This window comes from Hippocampus guttulatus, chromosome 20 (assembly GCF_054856545.1).
Source record: "Hippocampus guttulatus isolate MCC_2025c chromosome 20, RoL_Hgut_1.0, whole genome shotgun sequence".
In the NCBI taxonomy this organism is placed as follows: Eukaryota; Metazoa; Chordata; class Actinopteri; order Syngnathiformes; family Syngnathidae; genus Hippocampus; species Hippocampus guttulatus.
In genome coordinates, this window is record NC_141280.1 from 10,033,567 (window position 1) to 10,053,442 (window position 19,876).

The 19,876-nt window shown below is 45.7% G+C and overlaps 3 protein-coding genes and 4 non-coding genes across 9 annotated transcripts; all 7 read right to left on the reverse strand.

The window, feature by feature from the left end:
- Nucleotides 1–114: 114 nt before the first annotated feature.
- LOC147187982 (connector enhancer of kinase suppressor of ras 3-like) lies at nucleotides 115–9,149 on the reverse strand. 3 transcript variants are annotated; one of them, XM_086100992.1, is made up of 13 exons: nucleotides 8,980–9,149; nucleotides 5,704–5,867; nucleotides 5,231–5,433; nucleotides 3,780–3,867; nucleotides 3,068–3,109; nucleotides 2,383–2,502; nucleotides 2,239–2,298; nucleotides 1,957–2,025; nucleotides 1,727–1,876; nucleotides 1,535–1,650; nucleotides 1,276–1,451; nucleotides 970–1,044; nucleotides 115–785 (listed from the first exon to the last, which is right to left on the reverse strand). In XM_086100992.1, the coding sequence occupies exons 1-13, from the start codon at nucleotides 9,029–9,031 to the stop codon at nucleotides 457–459; spliced, it is 1,644 nt and encodes a 547-aa protein (XP_085957118.1). In that variant the 5' UTR covers nucleotides 9,032–9,149; the 3' UTR covers nucleotides 115–456. The 3 variants fall into 3 exon arrangements, with proteins under 3 accessions (XP_085957118.1, XP_085957117.1, XP_085957119.1); XM_086100991.1 differs by having other exon boundaries at nucleotides 115–788; nucleotides 8,980–9,148; XM_086100993.1 differs by lacking the exon at nucleotides 8,980–9,149 and having other exon boundaries at nucleotides 115–788; nucleotides 5,712–5,849.
- Nucleotides 9,150–10,194: 1,045 nt separating this feature from the next.
- On the reverse strand, nucleotides 10,195–15,324 carry rps7 (ribosomal protein S7). The gene is made up of 7 exons (XM_086100658.1): nucleotides 15,267–15,324; nucleotides 14,615–14,700; nucleotides 13,670–13,741; nucleotides 12,890–13,033; nucleotides 12,301–12,365; nucleotides 10,732–10,882; nucleotides 10,195–10,308 (listed from the first exon to the last, which is right to left on the reverse strand). The coding sequence occupies exons 2-7, from the start codon at nucleotides 14,687–14,689 to the stop codon at nucleotides 10,231–10,233; spliced, it is 585 nt and encodes a 194-aa protein (XP_085956784.1). The 5' UTR covers nucleotides 14,690–14,700; nucleotides 15,267–15,324; the 3' UTR covers nucleotides 10,195–10,230.
- On the reverse strand, nucleotides 10,469–10,687 carry LOC147187984 (small nucleolar RNA SNORA73 family). Its single transcript, XR_015098502.1, has one exon. It is a non-coding gene; the product is annotated as a small nucleolar RNA SNORA73 family (small nucleolar RNA).
- On the reverse strand, nucleotides 12,016–12,235 carry LOC147187985 (small nucleolar RNA SNORA73 family). Its single transcript, XR_015098500.1, has one exon. It is a non-coding gene; the product is annotated as a small nucleolar RNA SNORA73 family (small nucleolar RNA).
- On the reverse strand, nucleotides 12,601–12,819 carry LOC147187986 (small nucleolar RNA SNORA73 family). The gene has a single exon (XR_015098499.1). It is a non-coding gene; the product is annotated as a small nucleolar RNA SNORA73 family (small nucleolar RNA).
- LOC147187987 (small nucleolar RNA SNORA73 family) lies at nucleotides 13,113–13,331 on the reverse strand. The gene has a single exon (XR_015098501.1). It is a non-coding gene; the product is annotated as a small nucleolar RNA SNORA73 family (small nucleolar RNA).
- Nucleotides 15,325–15,724: 400 nt separating the features above from the next.
- Nucleotides 15,725–19,602, reverse strand: e2f6 (E2F transcription factor 6). Its single transcript, XM_086101187.1, has 8 exons — nucleotides 19,385–19,602; nucleotides 18,374–18,688; nucleotides 17,998–18,044; nucleotides 17,829–17,863; nucleotides 17,329–17,527; nucleotides 16,902–17,057; nucleotides 16,654–16,768; nucleotides 15,725–16,340 (listed from the first exon to the last, which is right to left on the reverse strand). The coding sequence occupies exons 1-8, from the start codon at nucleotides 19,499–19,501 to the stop codon at nucleotides 16,170–16,172; spliced, it is 1,155 nt and encodes a 384-aa protein (XP_085957313.1). The 5' UTR covers nucleotides 19,502–19,602; the 3' UTR covers nucleotides 15,725–16,169.
- Nucleotides 19,603–19,876: the final 274 nt, after the last annotated feature.

Here is a 19,876-nt window from a genome sequence, read left to right on the forward strand (position 1 = left end):
GCCTTAAGACATAATTTTCCACTTTGAACATTGGAAATCATTTTCAATTATTATTATTTTTTTACTATCTACCCTTCGTGTTATTTACAATGAACGTGCAAAATAAAGAGAATCTTTACATGTTGAGTTGGCTTTATTTATAATACCTTCCACATGTTGAAGGAGTCGCAAAGCAGAAATGTACAAAGATGCTGCCGTGACATCAACGTTAAACACAATGAAATAAATGATTAATGCACCAGTGTATTGTGAGTTATTGCACATTTTCAAAAACACGAACAGGTTCAGACGACGAACACGTCAACAGTTGGCCAAGTGGTGCAACCGTTAACTTGGGGGGTCAATATCGCAATTCAAAACCGATTAAAATGACTTGAAGGCTGCAGGCTGTGAGGCCCACGTGCGCTTTGCAAACCACTTAGCTGTTTGAGTTGTCAATCAAAACCTGTCAGTTTGTCAGTGGCTGAGGAGCCTGAGGCGAGCCAGCCAGCCTCCGAGCAGTGACGTCGACTGTTTGCCGGAGGGCGAAGAAGCGACGGCGGTGCTGGAGCTGGCCTTCGCGGAGGCCTCCTTCTTGGGCGCCACTTCCTGGTAAGGGATGGTGGTGCTGTTGTGCAGGTCAGTGCTGATAAAGCAGCGGCTGCCCCGGATGTGGTCCACGCCACGGACGGACGGGTGCCGGCGGTACGGCACCGGGAAGCAATGTTCTTCCTCCACTTTATGCTCCGCCTCCTCTGTGATGCTGCCGATGCCTTCGTTGCTCAGGTAGCGCTGAAGACGACTGCCTACTGTACCACAAAGTCAAAGCTCAGAATTCGTTTTTAAAAATCCGCGCTTTGATTTGAGTCAGGCGGCACGGTGGCGGACTAGATAACAAATCTGCTTTACAGATCAGAAGTTGTGGGTTCAAATCCGAATTTGTTTCATATAGAGTCTTGTCTAGCCTCACACAACTTTATCTTGATCTACCTTTCCATCCTGGAGCGCCGCGCTGAGACACGCCCGAGAGGACCTCGGCAGGCATGGACACGGGTCGAGGTTTACCTGCACCCGCATAGACAACAAACATTAGTCAGTCATCTTGTAGTAGACCTAGATAGGTCTCAAAAAGTCCAATAAAGCTCCCCATCTCGTGATTAAGGAATCGGGGAGTTGGACAGTGCAGTACATTTCTTAAGTAGTGCTCAGTTGTATTTAACTTTCTTTAGTACAGTAATTGTGTATTTCATATTTGACTGTTTGTTCAAGTTAAATATTTCTCGCGCGTGCTCTTACCGCGTGCACTGTGGCGCTGTCGGAGTCGGACCGGGACCGGAACCGGCAGCGGGACCAAGCTGGGCAGCTGATCTTGAAGAGCGTTGTTGATGGCGGTTCTGGTGGCGCCGCACACGTCAACATCCAGACATGAGGTAGGAGACCACGGCCGCGCCTCGGCGCTTGGAATGACCTCACTGAGTGTGACCAAGATGAAGAAATGCATTATGGGTGAAGGTCAGCAGAGGAGGAAGCTGCAAGCTGAAAGTGTTCCACTGACACAGGCGAGTACGAGGCACTGGGTGGAGGGGGGATGTACAGATCCAAGATGGGCGTCTTGCCGCCACCGGTGGTGGTCTCCGAAGGATGATGCCACCTGGGAAGGCCCGATGATGTCTGCAATGTTGCCGTGGAAACAGGTCAGTAAGCAGGAGTATGTGTGCAGACACTGTGACATCACATCAGGGCTCACCTGAACAAGGGGGGGCCTCCAGCGCATGTTTTTGAGCGGCGCGGGAGAAAAAGCACCGGTGGTTCCCGACGGCCTCTTCTTCACCACCAGAAGCACGTTGCCAGACTCCGCCCTCAACTTGGCCACCAGGTGCTTGAGCTGCCAGCCCACCTGGACCAATCACAGAGCAGAGAGGCGGTGAGGGAGTGCGGCCCTTCCGGTGGGGGACGCCTGTGGTCGCCCTCACTCACCACTGTCTGCTCGTTCACTCCGATCACCTCGTCGCCAGCGTGGATCCTCTTGGTCTTGTCTGCTGGGGACTAAAGTTGCAAATAGACAAACATAGGATGATAATTAAAACAATGATTTTCTTTTTGAACAAAGAGTAGAGGGATGTGTCTCGTTGTTTTTTGTTTCAAAAAAATCTGAATTTTAATGGGGTGCATTAAAAAACGGCCATTGAATTAAATTGAATACAACTTTATTGTCAACTGTCATGACAAAAAAAAGGTCGTGACAAGAGTTTGACTCACGTTCTCAGTGGTTCCGGTGACGATGTGGAGGCCGTCGTAGGTGGACTTGATGTAGATTCCCTACGAGGCATCACACACCCGGTGACTGCTGCACGCAATCTACAAAACGGCCACTAGAGGCCGCCAAATTCCACCAGTGCTCACCAGGCCTTCTCCCGGTTTGATGTTGGAGATGTTAACTTCTTCCACACACGACTGGTCATTCTTAGACGAGTCGGAGGTCACCTGGGCCATCTTCTCACAGAGGCTGTTGAGAGCTTGAGACTGAAACACCCATACATACATGGGAGCGCCTTAGCGCAGGAAAACGGCAACTGACACAGGAAATACCAAAATAAGCAGGAAACACTTGAGGGTGAAGTCCTCCCTTATTTGTAACTTGAATTTGGTGACGAGTCCTACAAGGCGAACATAGCGCGACTAAAGCAGAGTATTGATAACTGGGCCCATTTTGAGGATATTTCCCTCTCTTGCATGTGGACTTCACACAAAAGCTATCTCGCTATCTAGCTTAGTATTTCATCAAACCACCATGACTAGTAGCGCTCAAAATTCTTGATGTTAAAAGCATTGCTGTTTGTAGCAGGCATTTTATTTATTTATTTATTACTGGAGGTTTGGAGAGGAAAAGACAAGCAACACTGGGGATGCAGTGAACAAAAGCCTGTCCAACAGGAAGCCCCATCTAAGACAGGAAGTCGACGATCCCGAGCTGAATAAACAGCAGCACACAACACGGGACAGGAAAAGGAAGTGTGTGTATGAATGTGCTTGTGTGCTTGGGTGTATATGTGGGTGCGCGTGTGTGTAGAAAAAGAAAACGACTGACCACTTCTAGGCTTTTCTCTTCCATCTCATAAACAGTGAAATCCTGTGAGGGCAAAACATAAACCAAAGTGAGTGTGGGCAGCTTTTTTGGTGGTACTTTGACGAACAAGATTAAACCGTCTTATGTGAACTTTGTGAGTCTAAGAAAACAAGCTTGGAAATAATTCAAGTCTGGCAAACGAAGCAAAAAAAAACAAAGTGGCTGACATGTATATTTAAAGCAACCACATTACTTTATCAAGTATGGTAGCTTAATGCTATCATATAAGGTGAAAGACCATAAACAGGCTAATAAAACTAGCATCTATGGGCGCTGCTACAACACTTGATGGAACGCATATGTGAACACCAACAGTGCAGCAACACACGCAGCCATCAATCATTTTGCAGCTTAGTGGGTCTCGCTTCTTCGTCTGTTTGTATGATTGATTATATTGCCGTCCGGTGGCCAAAGTGCACACAGCAGGAGGAGTAGCGCACTGTCCGCTGAATTGAAGAATGAATCTTGATCTTTGTCTTTTTTTTTCTACTTTTACTGTGTGCATAGTTGGTTGTTATTAACACGAGTGTAGACTGTCTGTGTGAATATTGGAATTTTGCTGCTACTGATCTAGTATTTATTCATCACGTCAACAAATAAACACAAAGTGAAGAGGAAGGCCGGATGATAACAACAGGAAGTGTGTCGAGAGGGGCGGGACTAACTGGCTGACCTTTTGGACGGTCGAGGTGAGCTCCAGACACAGTTGAACGATGGTACTTTTTGTGGATGTGAAGTCAGTGGCGCTCGTCGGGGGAGTCCTGTAAACAACAATAACAAAAATACAACTTTTAGTGACATTGTACCTTGCATGGTAAAAAAGAACAACAGCAACAATAACACAAAGTGCTTCACAGAACACGGCAACTGCGATGAATAATGAGATTTCCGAAAAAATAATCCAGCATTCTTCTCCCTACTCGGACACATTAGATCACAAAGAACAAAAGCACAGTTGTTCCCTCTAATCCTGCTGTGATTTCTTTGAACTTACTATTGCTTGTGAAGTATTAGCATAAGAGGATGAAGACGGCTGATGATGTCATCACTTGTACGCCATTGCACTTGCTAGGTTCCTGAAATGTATAATATTCCACCTATTCACGTACGGTGGTTGCCCGTGCCCTGATGTTGGCTAGCGAACAGTCGCTTGTTTGTCAATTCGTGCCCTGCATGTTTTTGTCATCTGTTAGCGAGAGAGGTCTCACACGAATGTAAAGAAGAGAAAACAAGCAACCGTGATGGCAGTGACACGTGTCAAACGTGGGGAATGTTCTTCAGGCTCGTACAGGCCTAACACGAAGGAGGCGCAGACGTGTGTCTGCGTGCGTATAATGAGCTGGTACGTCTCAAAGCGTAAAATTTGAGTGACAGTCATGAGGGTGGGGAAGCATAAGTCCCACTAGAAATGTTGGGAATTCAATGAGACTAATCCAAGTGTTTGTTTGGCTCGTAGAGCACATCGGCTAGCAGTTAGCTCATTTGCATCACGGTTGTGGGATTTGATGCTCGAATCAGGGTTCCTGTGTTGATTTTTCAGTGTTTTTTTTTTTTTAATTTCTCTGCATCCTATTCCAAGAGAACCATGAGACATCACAAGATCTGCCAAAACCCTTTCAAAATAAGAAAGTAGGCTAGGGTAGCCGGTGTCAAGGTGACATGCCGAAGTGACACATCTCTTGTACGCTGGGGAAGAGTTAAGTTTAGCCTGGGTCGTTACAGAGAGTCTTTGGCGCATCATCTGTAAGCCGATATTTGTAAGCGTCATGGCATAAAATGAGATTGGAATGATATGAAACTGTCAACTTCAGCCGGTAATGACAAATGAATAGCTTGAAGCTTTGATTCTTGTCTGGAGAAGTGGACGAGCCACAAAGTGAGAACAGGCGCCAAGGAATCCTTTCCAAAGTGTCTTTTAAGAAGTTGAAAGGGGGAGTTATGCAGGTGATCAAAGCCACGCCCCTCACCAACATGAGTGCGCATGAAACATAAACATAAGACGTTGTTAGCCACGGCTGCTACATTGCTAGCATGACTGTACCACTTTTGAATGTTCAATATGGAGGACAATGATATATGATTGAGGCTTTTTGGGGGTGGAGGGAGGGGGTCATCATCACCCACCTGTCAATCCAGGCCAGCAGACTCTTGGCGGCGGCGATGAGCTCCACCACGGCAGTAAGGAAGTCATTGGAGGGCCGGTGGGCGCCGCTGCTGTGATAGGCGGGGTTCTTCCGGCGCTGTGACACGGCGCTGCTCAGGTCGCGGTAGGCCAGCCTCATCCTGCCCACCAGCATTTTCAGTTTGTCCGACTCCACGCCGTTGTTCTTCTCCCAGGGAAAGCAACGAGCAGCACAAAAGACTCATTTTGGATTGAAGAAGATGGAAAACTGCTGCCAAGTAGTCAGCGTGTGTCAGTTTTTGCTATCGTCTAGTGCTATTCTAATCGGATCATTACCGGGTACTTTCAGAGAGTCCTTTTCTATCGAGTGGAATATTTCTTGTGATGTAAAAGAGATTTGGGTGGGGGGGGGGGGGGGGGGGGTTCTATCTGTAAGAAAACATTTGCCTTCCTGTCAACCACGACGATGGCGTACCAACGCACAGAGCAGGTCGACGGCCTCCATCATGAGCTCCTGATGGCCCACCCTGAGCACGCCCAGCGCGCTCAGTTCCTGGTGCGTCATCTTCAGAAGCTTCTCGCCATCCACCTGCTGCCACCTGAAGGCCGGGAGGTACTGCTGCAGGCTGTCGTCCAGACCTCAATGACAAAAATAAAATAAATAAATACATAAATTTTAAAAAAACAACAACAACAACAAAGTAAGGCCGAGAGTCAACATTTGTCAGTCGATATTTTTGTAGGTGATTATGAAGCCACGATTATGGAGACAATTTGATTTGTGTCACGGGAATAAGAAAACATTTAGTCTTCTGTCCACCCATCATTTAATTCTTCCATCCATTGACCTACATAGCAAAACACACAAAGGGATGAAAATGTTCCTCGTGGGGACCAAAAGTCAAAAGTGATCCCATTTGAATCCAAGTGACCTGACGTAACCTTCAGGGAGGCTTCGCCTGGTGCTGTGGCGCCACCGCATCTCCAACCCTCAACTTTAACCCCTGACAAACAAGGCAGCAGTAGATAATAACCGGTCAACCCACACTGAAGCTCAGTTTGAGAAATCGCTAGAATGCCGACTGTGCTTTTGTGAGCTAGCTCTTTTCTGCTTCTCGCTTTGTTGTCTGGGTAAGCAAGCATGAATCAAATGGAATTGAATCGAGAAAATGGCAAAGCTCTTCTCAAAACTGAACCAAGTTCAAAGTTTGTGTGAGTTGCACCGAAAGTAGAACAAACAAACAAAGGTGGCTTGGGTGGGCAGCAAATGGCAGCTGCGAGGTGGTTATAGGACGGCCGGACGCTCTCCCCCTTGGACGACAACAGATGGCCGACACTCATTCACTCAGCGGGAGGGCTAGCGAGAAACATTCCCACCAAACAAAGTGCTGATGGCGTACTTCTGTAGTTGGGCCCGGCGCAACTCTGACCCCGAGAACAACAACTGGCACATCATAGCTAACAACAAACTTTGCTCCCGTTGAAAGATGACTTGAAGCCGACCACAACTTGGCGACATCTTTTGTTTAAGGATGATGTCTTTGAAGAAAAAGTTCAATTCATGCATATCACGTAGTTATACCAATATGAAGGGATTGTCATTGTTGGTTGCTCCGAAAACATTTTGTGCAAAACCAAAAACGGAGAGGTGTCATTTAGCCCTGCGAGGAGTGAGCGCTTTCACTTTTTGCCCAATGCACAAGTATCGGCGGCTGGTATGGGCTGCCTCCACGATCCCCGATTCCTTAAAATAAGCTTTTTATTGGTACTCGCCCATCCCAAGCTCTAATTCTACAACTGAGTACCACACAGTGAGCAAATATCTTCAAACATCAGAGTCGTGTATTTCAAAAGACATCTCGGACTTGGTTTTGCAGGGTCATCATTCATTCACGTTCCTTTAGCAGGACGATTAATAGAACAGAAAGACAACAACAAAGTGTCCGCTCAGGCACGTGAGCATAGAGCAGCAGCTCATCGCCGCGCCAGTTAATCATTGAGCGAAGATCAACAACATCTCGTTCAACTGAAACGGGCACTCGCAGACACACACACAAATGTACACACTCATGGGTTAGTCATAACCTGCATTCGCTCAGCAGTCCTGACCGACTTCCTGCAGTGTTTACCAAACAACAACAATAACAAACCACATTCAAGAGGAATTTCCTCTCTCCTCTTTCCTCGAGGGCGGCATTCATCTTCGCAAGCAGGAAGTGCAATTGTCTGTGCAACACACACACACACACATATATACAGTATATAAATAAATCTATATATATATACATATATGTGGCTTCAAGCCAGTTAAAGTTTTTTGTCAAACTGAATTTGAAGCACAGAGAATTTACAATGTTGTCTTGTCAAACAATCAAACAATCGCACGAGTTTGTCTTGACGTCGGCATCCCTGAACGTGAGCAAACAATGTCAGGTGTCACAGGCTGGCTCACGAATCGGAGCGTAATCGGGATTTAAGGAACACAAGCTAATGTAACGATACTGAATGGCATATATTCTTTTTCCTCCGCAAAAAACGACCAAGATAACGGCAGAGCAGAAACCGCGTCCCTGTGCAATACACTGGAGTAGACCCCCGACTGTTCATCAAGGACTATGAATAGCGAAAATCTAGGACTAATTAATGCTCATTATAATTGGTATGGAAAAAAAAAATCGAAAAAGCGAACAAGGGTCCCGCAAATGACGACATGGGGTTCACCCCAAAATACACAGAGACATACAGTATACATGCACATATATGCAACCTACATACATAACATATATGTGCATGCCAGCTTCTGTTGTTTGTGTTGCTCTCTCTTTGCTAATGGTCACGTATTTTCCAGTTCCTCCTCCCATTGAACAAACAAGCCAGTACGGCTCCTCCTCCTTCCTATGCGAGTCCAAACCGCAGAGTTTCTGTTAGGATTTGGACTCCTTCCAGTGGAAGTTACGATAGCATCCTTCTCGTGGGAACTGCGCGAGTGGAAAGGACGGCGTATGTCGCCCCAGGTGGGCGGAGCGTGGCAGCGGATTGGACGGCAAACAGATGACTCCAAATCCAAGTTGTCACCTGCTGGTTTCAAATAACGAGCGGATGTGATGTGCGAGCGTGTCGCTTGTCGTGCGAGCGGCAACAAGCCGATCGGTCCAGACATGCCGAGCTCGTCCCGGGTCACGTGATCACGTCAACAGGAGACATTGGTAATGAGGGGATTGCAATGTCCTGGAGTGCGGGCAAGGAGAGCCACAAAAGCCAATGACTGAATAAGGCGGTCAAATGCAAAAATGAAAAATGACAACACTCGCAAGGAGCTGCAGTCAGCCACAACTCCTTCAGAGAATATTTACTGTTTCCAGGCCTAACTTTTGGGAATCTGGACTGTTTCAAGTCCAGAAAACGGTTAACTGATGGTGGATTTAATAATTGATTAATTGGTGATTGATCATTCATTTGTATTGGAATCCTGAACATTATGATATTTAGTCTTGAATTTTTGACTTCCACACGATTCTCGTGCTCCGTTTACACGTTGAGAACAAAACAGCTCGCTGTCGTTTGTGGGACTGCACTGTAAATTTTGCTTTTTCTGATTTTGGATGTGAATTATTGTTTCATGCCACGAAATGTTTCAGCAGCTTCGGATCCAAACACGGTTGATAAAAACACCAGTTCATTTGATTTACATTTTTTTTTCTTGCATTATTTGCGCGTCACACTTGATGATTTTGTTGGTCGCTCCTCTTACCTTTCATCCAGTCCACAACTTGCTGGGGACTCCACGCGCTCACGGCCTCCATGTCTGACGCTAAAAAGTCGAAATGGTCCTCGGCGAGGGCTGCAAAGTCATAATTATTGACAGTTCAGATTTCAGTTAAGCGTGAGGCTGGCGAGTGAGAAGGCGTGCACTTCTCCTGCGTAGGCGCGTGCGCGACAGTCTCCGATTTCCGATGCCCCGCCCCTTAGCTCTCCACCAATCACTTGAGAAGGCGGCAAAATAATAAGTTTGCAGTTTTCTTGCTCTTAAAAAAGAGGCTCGCTGAAAATTCACATCCCGTTGCGACGATGGCAGACATGTAAAAACAAATGCACGACGATATACATCGGGCTCCTCTAAAAACCCAAAGAAAAGCTCGACTTCGAAAAAGCCTGATCAAGGGCGCCACCGAGCTGCGAAGGCGGCGACGTCCATCTTGAAATGAAACTCGAACGACATTAAAGCTCATTTTAATGGAGGTCATTCAACGATGTTTGCAGTTCACATTGCTTAGTGTAACATGAAAAAGTGCCGTAATCCAAAAACCAAAAGGTTTTGGTTCCTTACCTTTTCTAGTAATAAAAGTTAAAATGTGGATATCTGGAGGATTCATACCCAGAACCTTTGAGAAAATGCACACGACATACCGTGCTGACTAACAAGTTTTTAAAGCCTACAAACTATGTGTGCATATTCATGCGTACATTTGTGTATCACTGGCAACCTCTAACATCAAAATTGATTTGAGGTATAGGAATTTCACCCAAGATTTCAAAGTAAGGACAGCGCGTCGCAAGTGATGGCAATGACAGTTGGCTGAGGTTGCCCGAATACCAAATGGACAATTAAATGGGATGCGAAAGCGATAGCAGCCCTTTCGAGCAGTGTTTCCCAACCTTGCATTTATTGAGCCAAGGCACATATTGCACACCTTGTCTCACGGCACACCACTTGGCAAAACAATAGACCAAAAAGTGTATATACTGTACAAGATTGTCATCTAGTCAAAAAACATTTGATTTGCCTGTTACTATTTGTGGTGGGCATCAATAATTGACATTGGATCATTTCCAGCAGTACACCTGATTATCTCTCATGGCAAACTGGTTGAGAATCACTGCTTTCCGGAAATAGTCAGAATAGCAAATATGTAAAGACCGGGGCTCTAAATCTCTCTTCCGATGAGTAAAGATACAACACAAGGCATTTGTACAGAACACAAATTTATTTTGCCATGTGCATTTAGAGTTGGTATTCGGGGAATTCAAAAACCACTTCTTTGCCTGTGAGCTTCTTGTAGACGCCGGAGAACGTTTCCACCTGAAAGCAAAGATCACATCTATAAGCATCCCAACATTAACACAATGGTGCTTTACCAGTTTCATGCCTAACTAATGATATCAAGTTATGAGAAAATAGACTAAGCAATATCTTTTAACTGTGAAAAATCTTAAGGTACCACAAGCATTTTCATGATTTCAAATGTGCACTGCATGGTTTGGCTCCCCAGTAAGGGCCCCAAAGGACTCTGGGAAGTTGTAGGAATATGCAGGACGTTCATCCTCGCCGACAGTTACGTCGGGGACGGAACTTGTTGTGTGACGTCGTGGAATGGGAATGTACGTCTTGGCGCGAGGCTACGCTCCCATACGCCACAAGGACAGAGCCAGGAGAGACACTCGCTGGATGTCCACGTCGGATCCGAGCAGGTCAAATGGGGACGCGGCAAAGCTTTGCACCTACTTTGTGTTCTACGTTGTTCTGTTGCGCCTTGTCTAGGTGGACCTTGATGAGCCGGCTGCTGTCCAGCTTGACGCGGATTCTCTTGCCGACGATTTCGCTGGGGAAGACCAAGTCCTCCAAGATGGCGTCGTGGACCGCCGTCAGTGTGCGACTAGACGAGAGCACACCAACTTGTTAACATGGCAGGGGTAAAAAAAAAAAAAAAAAAAGTTGCCACAGGTCAAAACATGAGCCACACGACAACACTGACTTGCACTATCAATTCTGATTGAAAACGTATTGGCCCATGAACGGATCAACACCTGTTAGGAATTTCATATCAAGAGTTGGCCATGATTACTAAATGCTCTGTGCGCTGTTCCATGAAGGCAGCGTGTACCAGCACAGGCCTAGCAGAAGAGCAGAGGAACGATAAAGGTCACGGTCGCACGCTACGGTGATGCTTGAAGCGGCCTGATGGCCAAAACCATTTCGTGGGCATGCCAAGTGACACAAACCGCACGAGAGCGGAGGTGCGTCAGCGACGGCTGCTCAACAACTGCACACGTGCTACAGAATCTGACCGGACGAAAAGCTAGCAAAAAATATCTAAGGCCATAATCAGACGTGAAGGGCGAGGGTTCAACAGGTGCTCAACGTGTTTCAGTCACGTTGTGAAATCCAACCATGAAGCCACTTCAGAGATGATCGTACCCCTCCACCCTCAAAAGGGGACAAATGATGCAGTTAAAAAAAAAAAGAATAATCAGCTGCGCCTCTTATAAACAGAAAATGTAGCTCCGTTCATGGATCTGGGGCCCGCCACACACCGAGTGATACGAGCAAAAACAATTGGGTCGGCCATCACAAAAATGGATCGTCAACAACTTTGCTCCACACGATGCAATGAAGCAATTCTCATCAACTGAAGCTCCGCAACAGATAAACCATGTTACGGACTTTGAAGTGCCAACTTACAATATTTGAACTGGAGTCTAGCCCCCTAGAACCGCAAAAACATGGCGTGATTGTCATGGAAGAAGTGGACAACCACAAAGAGGAATGGCCTAATATAAGAGAGTGGCTATTTGGAGGATATTGGCAATGACCGGTGCCCTAATCACTGATTGCATTTCAGCGACAGACTCGACGCTTTGCTTTCTCGCCACAGGTACATTTGGAATTAGAAACAAACATATGCATACAAAACTCAATAGCTTTGAGTCACAACAATCAACTGTTGCCAGAAGGTTGACAACAATTGTCACATTTTTAAAAGACAAAAAGGTGCGTGTTTCAGGCTTAAAATGTGCACTGCATGGTTTGGCTCCCCAGTCACGGCCCCAAAGGACTCTGGGAAGTTGTAGGAATATACAGGACGTTCATCCTCGCCGACCACAAGAGTCGGGGACGGAACTTTTTGTGCGACATTGTGGAACGGGAATGTACGTCTTCGCGCGAGGCTACGCTCCCATACGCCACCAGGACAGAGCCAGGAGAGACACTCGCTGGATGTCCACGTCGGATTCAATGCGTGCAAAAAAAGAAATAAAAAATGTCAGGCAGCACGAAGGAATTCTTCCCACTCACCTCCTGGGTCGCTTCTGCTTATTCTTGATGCGGCTTTTCCTGGTGGGCTTAGGCAGAATTCTCCTCTGAAAGTCAAGCACAGTCACTCAGTCGGGTCAGGTACAAAGACATGTCTTTAGGACCGACATCTGCAGTCTTGACACTTCACTTAAATACATTCTTTCATATTTACTTGTACTCATTGTGTCTCTGACTACTTTGCCGTATTTCAATTCCTCATTTTTGCATTTCATTATGTACTGCACCTCAGATGCCAACATCACTTTACTGTCATTTAAAACAAAACACAAGGCTTCTGTCAAATGTGCACTGCATGGTTTGGCTCCCCAGTCATGGCCCCGAAGGACTCTGGGAAGTTGTAGGAATATGCAGGACGTTCGTCCTCGCCGACAGTGACGTCGGGGACGGAACTTGTTGTGCGACGTCGTGGAATGGGAATGTACGTCTTAGCGCGAAGCTACGCTCCCATACGCCACCAGGACAGAGCCAGGAGACAAACTCGCTGGATGCCCACGTCGGGTGAGGACAAAGGAGAGAAAAAAAAAAGAAGACCCCCCCCCCCTTGAATTGTACAATCAATTTTCCGAACCTGCGCAATGAAGACCACGTGCTTCCCGCTGAATTTCTTTTCCAACTCCCTGACCAGGCGCACTTGAATCTTCTGGAAGGACTTCAGCTGAGGAACGGGAACGAAGATGATGATGGCTTTCTTGTTGCCGGAAACCTCGATCTCCTGTTCGGAAGGACAAGAAGAGAGAAACAACTTCAGCGTCACAAATTCAGAACACCCCGTTGTCAAACGGTCATTCAGGGAATGTGCACTGCATGGTTTGGCTCCCCAGTCACGGCCCCAAAGGACTCTGGGAAGTTGTAGGAATATACAGGAAGTTCATCCTCGCCGACCGCAAAGTCGGGGACGGAACTTTTTGTGCGACGTCGTGGAACGGGATTGTACGTCTTGGCGCGAGGCTACGCTCCCATACGCCACCAGGACAGAGCCAGGAGACAAATTCGCTGGATGCCCACGTCGGATTTGAGGCGAGCACGCATCATTTCAAGCAGCACGAAGGACAAAGAAGACACGCGACAGTTGGCCAGACAAGGCGATGACGGCACATTTAAACTATAGAAAATGCAAACGACCCAAATCCACAATTATTTTGTTGAGATGTTTAGGGCGTTTGTATGCAAATATGACACAATCACATGCCTCATTCAAACTCGAGAAAATATCAGTTAAATTTACTCAAGATGTGGCATTCACTCTACACTGATTGGCCAGCTGAAGTGAATGAGAGCTTGAACCGGATTCAATCGGCTCTGAAACGAGGTTTTCCGCGTGGAGCTCGAAAATGATTGTTGAGGTCACCTTTGCTGCAGTGATGTTGAGTTCTCTCAGCTGAGCCTTGAGATCAGAGTTCATCTCCAGCTCGAGCAGAGCCTTCGGGGGACACAAGACGCACAAAAAATAAAAATAAAAAATCATGACACGATAAGACATTTCACGCTACCGTTCAGGCCAATGTAAAAAGACCGCAATAAATCCAATAAAAATAATCTTAAAGTTAGCAAAGGTACACAAATGAAATTTATTATTTTTTTGGGGCAGAATTTAAAATTGTGGAGTCTTGCCACACACTTTAGGGGGCATTTTGAGTGGCACCGGAACGTCTGTTTCACAAGGTTCACTGCATTTAGGGATTTCAATTTACCGCGACTGATGACAGAACAATTTTCTAATTTCAAACAACTTGAAAATTTGAGAGCAAGCGCATGTGTTATAATAGTCAGAAACGACCCACATTTATAGATCGGCAAACCCCTTTAACAACTTCAAGGTGAGCGAGCAGTTTTTCACATCATTATATTCTTTTCTACGCTTCTGCCAAATCTGATATCCGATGAGTCGATAACCAGTTGTATGTTCACTCATTCCGAAATCAATTTGTTTTAATTAATGCATATTTAAGTGCCAAATTAAACCTCACATCCCCCGACTGCCATGTGCAAACTTTGTTTCATGCTTGACCATAATAATGTAAAACGGGCTTGCTATACAATTACTTTGACTTATGTTCATTTTAACCAACACATTGTGTTTTGCAAGCTTCCCAATGATACACGGCTTTTGAAAACAGGCTTAAAGTTTACAAAGTTACAAACCGATTCATCAAAAAGGTCACACCTAAAAAACCTTGATCATCACTTTTGCCTCACGCTGATACATTTTCACCAGTTTTCAAATATGTCTCGTTTACGTTGGTCTCATGTGCATTACAAGCTTAGAAATTTTACACACATACCTACCACTTACCTGGGATATCCCCGACTCAAACTCGTCTGGCTTTTCGCCATTTGGCTTCACAATTTTTGCACTCGTGCTGAACATGGCCGTTGTCTCTGCAACCAAATAAATCACGTTTAATTTAGACTTCAACACAACACAGCACATCGAGCTAGTTACCACTACAAACAGACTGGTAAGCAAAGCCTAAAGTATGTACTTGGCTAAGTTATTTTATAGATAAGTCTTTGAAAATTGCACAGTATACATTAGTAAATGAGCCAGTAGCCAATTAGCTAAGCTACTGCCTTGGCAAGCAGACAGCCAAACCGAAGCACACAGTTGCCATTGCCAGGACTATTAACTAGCATTTTCTTCACACCAAAACGCGACTCGCTGAATTAAAAGTACTGTCCTTTATCCGCGGTACGGACTTAAAAATAGCTGTTTAAATTGAACACAAGCACGGCCTGCTCCGAGCCCCATTGCAACTAGCATTCACTCGAGCTACTCCACCACGCTTTGTTGCGTCGTTTAAAACAGCCATCCGCCATCACATAGTACTCAATCTAAGCCATCACATATGTAAAAAAAAGTTAACGCTACAAAGACATGTCGGATCAAGCTTATTTAGCCACATTATGAAGAATAAAGACCATCCGGCCATATCGTCACGACTAACCTCAGTCAAAGACGGCCAAGGAAGAGACCGGAACATCGCGAGAATTGTATTAATGCACAGCAGAGGCAAGGGAAATTGTCGCGAGAGAAGATTGGATCTCGTCATCGGGTTATCGCGAGAATTTGTATTCACCTGGAAATAAATGGCTTATTTTGAGAATTTAAATTTTTCTTCTTTCGCGTATTTTTTATAAGCGTGTAATTTGGCTTTTCGTTTACAATAATTAAGAATAATATTTAAAAACCACTCGAAGCGTGACAAATAAAACAAAACAAGCTCTAAAAAGGTCACCAAAGCATGATCAAAGCCTGCTTAAAGTACCTCGTAAAATAGAATAGTACTGTAGTACCATACCTGAAACCGCATATGCTCAAAAAAAAAAAAGTACAGGGCTACTTCATAGTGTAACGTTATTACTTAGTGACACGTAAGCCAAATTACAAAAAGACACATTTTGTTCAGTTTTTTTAATTATTTACAGCTTTATGAAAAAAATGAAACCAATTAAATATATTACAGAACAAAAGTGTACATTTCAAAGAGAGCGCTTTGTGAAGCGCATGCTCGTCTGATGATGAACCACATGAAAAGTTTCCCTTGATGCTTGACAAAAACATTTGCCCACGTGGTAGCTTTGGTTCTAATTCCCAGCGTGTCTGTAAGGACTACTAGCGCCTCCTTGTGGTTGACAGTTGACATTTCCTAAGGCGTTATGATACTTTCCTAAACTAACGGTCAGCGTTTATTGTCACAGTAAAGTTCCACAACACCACAAACCGTGAAAGTAAAACCACCGGTGTCGCTCTCAGAGCCTTTTTTCAATCTTTACAAGTGAATGTTTACAAAAGTAACAAATTTGGCGCGTTCATCCTTGAATATCCAGAATGCCCAAAGATTCCTCTTCTACTGGACGGTCTTGCGCGTGTGCAAAGTTTGTATCTGTATGCGACTTTCCTCCAGCGTCATGAAGCAGCCGCTCATCTCCTCCTTTACTGGCACGTCCCCTGTGCCCAGATCGCAAGTCATCACCATGATGGGACCATTGCCCCCTTTCAGGTGGACCTTGATGTTGTCCTGCTCGGCGCGCGCGCGCACACACACACGCACACGCACACACACACACACACACAAATAATGTCAAATCTTGGATGGGGTGGGGGCCATATGGTCTTGAAACAAAATTTCAGATTGATTTCAGAAAAAAAAGTGAAAAAAATAAGTGTGTCGTCTTGGTTAAAGTCTCCCTTTTGTCAACATCACCGTACGAAATTCATGTTTTAAATGTTCACAAAAAGGAAGCTCATAAAATGAGCCCTTCCTGGCGCATGCATCGAAAATCAATCTTGCCAGATCTGTGATTCCACAAGAAATTCTTGAGAACGTTTACCTGTGTGGGTATCGGGACTTCCAGCTTGGTTTCCTCCGGCGCTTTGACAACGATGACTGTTTGCTCCTGAAAGGCGTCCACCTGGCTGACGTCCTCGTGCGTGATGTAGGCCACCGTGCCCACGCAAGTTAAGACAAACACGACACCACACTGGCGGACTTTCATTTTGGACCTCCTCCTGTTTGCGCGATCATACAGACGAACGAGGAGCAGGGCAGCGATTCCCCCGGTTGAGGTGCAAAGGATATGTTGCGTTTTCTTCATTGTCCGTCATGTCGAAGAGTTGCTGTGCGCAGTTTTTGATGAGGATGTCCAGCGTGCTCTCCTCCAGCTTCAGGTTCTCCAGTTCCTTCCGGAACCTCTCCTCAGTCTTCCAGAGAAAGTGGGAGATTGGACACTGGCCTCTAGATGGGCAAGAAAAATTACATTTTGGATGAGAGTCGTTATTCGAATCATCGCACAAGAATTTCAAAATTTATACCGAATTCTAGATGAGCCAGATAAACAGCACAGAGTAAAAATGTTAACTCATTCACTCCCAAAGACGTTTTTAAACGTCTTTTCAGACTTGGTCGAGAATTGGCTGGTACTGAATGAGTTAAAAGGTTTGACATGCTGATGGGGGCGCTGCATTCCTGCGCACACACACACACACGCACACGCACACGCACTCACATCCACTTGACCCCCCGGGACCTCCTTTGGACGACACTGATGCCCTCCAGCATGGCGACAATGTCGTAGACGTGACACTTGCGGGTCTGCAGCCTGCTGGCCGCCTGGTGGATGTCCAGCCAACTGTCCGGAGACACCAGTAGGAGCTCCAGGAGACGCCGGGTCAGCAACGCCAGTGACACGTCTGGAAATGGGACGGCTAGAGGAAAGCATTTAGGGAGAGAAAGATGAATTTTAAAAAAACTGCAATGAGGAGAAATTAAAAGTTATTTGAATCTAATCTAAGCAAGTATTACAAAGAAGTTGATGGTGTTGCATTTTGGTATGTTGTGAGCAATACAGTCCAATGATGCCACAGTCATGTTTACATAATTAGTGCACAGTGGGAACGTGGCGAATAGAGGCAATATTTTTGGACGTGGTGTCTCCCGGTGATGATCGAAAGCGGGCACGGGCAAAGTGGCCTGCAGGTCACTTGACAAACGTTTGGACACACGCACCGTTTCTGCATGGCGTCTTTGTCTGAAGATCCACACTGCAGACAACGACAACAATTTCAATTTTAAATCAGAATAAGGGAGAAATGTCCCAAAAAGTTGCACAAGAGAAGTTTGAGTGATGCATCGGCCCGAAGAATGTCATAAGAGTTGTGAAAAAGTAGACGCTTACCTTGATGTCGTCACCTTCGGAGGAACGTGCCGAGTTTCAATTGGAACCTGAAAGCACGAAGAGTTGATAAGGTCCAAATGTCCAGTGGCCCACTAACTCCCTGCAAGCGCATGACTTGGGACAACAATTTTTTGGCATTTCTTCAACAAGCTTCTCACAAAGGATGTTTGCCCTCATTTAAAGCTGGCAGGCTTGTTAACACTCACGACTGCGGTGTGTCAATTTGAAATGGAGAAGATTTACAGGGTTATTCAAAGCTCCGACGCAATCCCTTTTTTTTTTTGTGCGTTCTTTGATTAGTGGTGCGCTTGCTGTGATGTTTTTCTAATGTACGATCAGTGAAGGTCGGGAAACGATGCCTAATTGGTAGTTCAACCTGTTGAATAGGTTGTGGAGAAGGAGGTCCCACAGGAGCGCCACTTTCATCTTCCTCCATCTCTTCTTCCTCCTCCTCCTCCTCTTCATCCTCACCAGCACCGACGGTGCCCCACTGGTCGTCCTCCTCCGATGACTCGGCCCCCCAGGGGCTGATGCCCCCCAGAGGTCCGTCCAGGTAGGGCGGCATGATGGGAATGGCGTCGCTGTTGACGCCGCTGTCCGTAATGTCCTCCGGCAGGAAATGCTCCTCGCAGATCATCTGCTGCTCTAACGCTTCCTGCTTGTCCGTCTCTCGCAGCGCAGCCAGCCATACCTAAACACCATCATCATCATTTTGAGTAAGGCTTGAACACACGGGTGTCAAACTCCAGGCCCGTGGGCCACATCTGGCCTGTGACAGCTTGCCAGAGTGTCTGCATATTTGAAGCTGTATAATGATGAGCATGTATTAAGCTATATCAAAAGACAAGCACCTGTCTGACTCCGGCAAATTATCATAACGCGAAATTTGATCAGCTTTATTGAAAGTCCAACCAGCTGGTTGTGAGGGGATGTTTTGTTGTGTTTAGCAGCGTGAATATATTGTCTATTGACAGCTGCATTCAAAAACGTTTCCATCTTTCAATGAAAAACTGTGCGAAGTCATTAGAAAATAGCGCCTTTGCATGAGACTCGAGTTAACTTTCTCAAGGTCTGGGAAATGGGCTCACACGTTTGCAGTAGATTTCTGTATGTTGTGAATATTTACTTCAGTATCGCTTTCAGCCCCTTTATACAAGACTGCAAGCTTGTGCAACCTAGTCGACTGTTACGATCTCAAAAAAGTTGCAAACGATCAACCTTGCACCTTTAGCAAACATGCTAACAAAAACAAATCCAAGGCAAAGAGGCTACATGCTCACGTTAGCATCGCAGAGGGAGTAAAGGGAGAAGAAATGTGAATGTGACTTCAATGGCAAAGTATTTGGGGTGTGTTTGTTTGGGTGGTGGCAAGCGTGTGTGGCTATACCTTGACCCGCGCCAGGTCTTTGGGGAACGGGAAGAACCTCTTCGGAGATCGGCTCAACACGCCCCGGTTACCGTTGAACAGGCGGTTCGGACATCCGGAAACAACACACTTGACCATACTGAGCGCCCCCAACCCGCCCGAGGTCCGCTGGAGTGTAAAATAAAAGCTCTCTTTGAGTCGTTAGCCTGTCCACGCTCTTTTCTTCAACCGGAAAAGGCGTGTCGTTGACACGGAAGTAGAAGTAGGGACATTTTTCTTCTCTTTATTGTAGCGCTCTCTACAGGTAAGGAGTACCAATAACGAAATACATTTAATACGCAATCATGTACTGTACACGTTAAAGGAGTTTAAACAATGATTTCAATATGTATGTAATAATTTCTACATCTATTTGTAGATTTAATTATTACAAATTGTAGTTTTTTTCCATAATTCAATAAACACTTAATTATTCCTTTAAATGTGTTCATCTATCATCATGTTTTAATACAG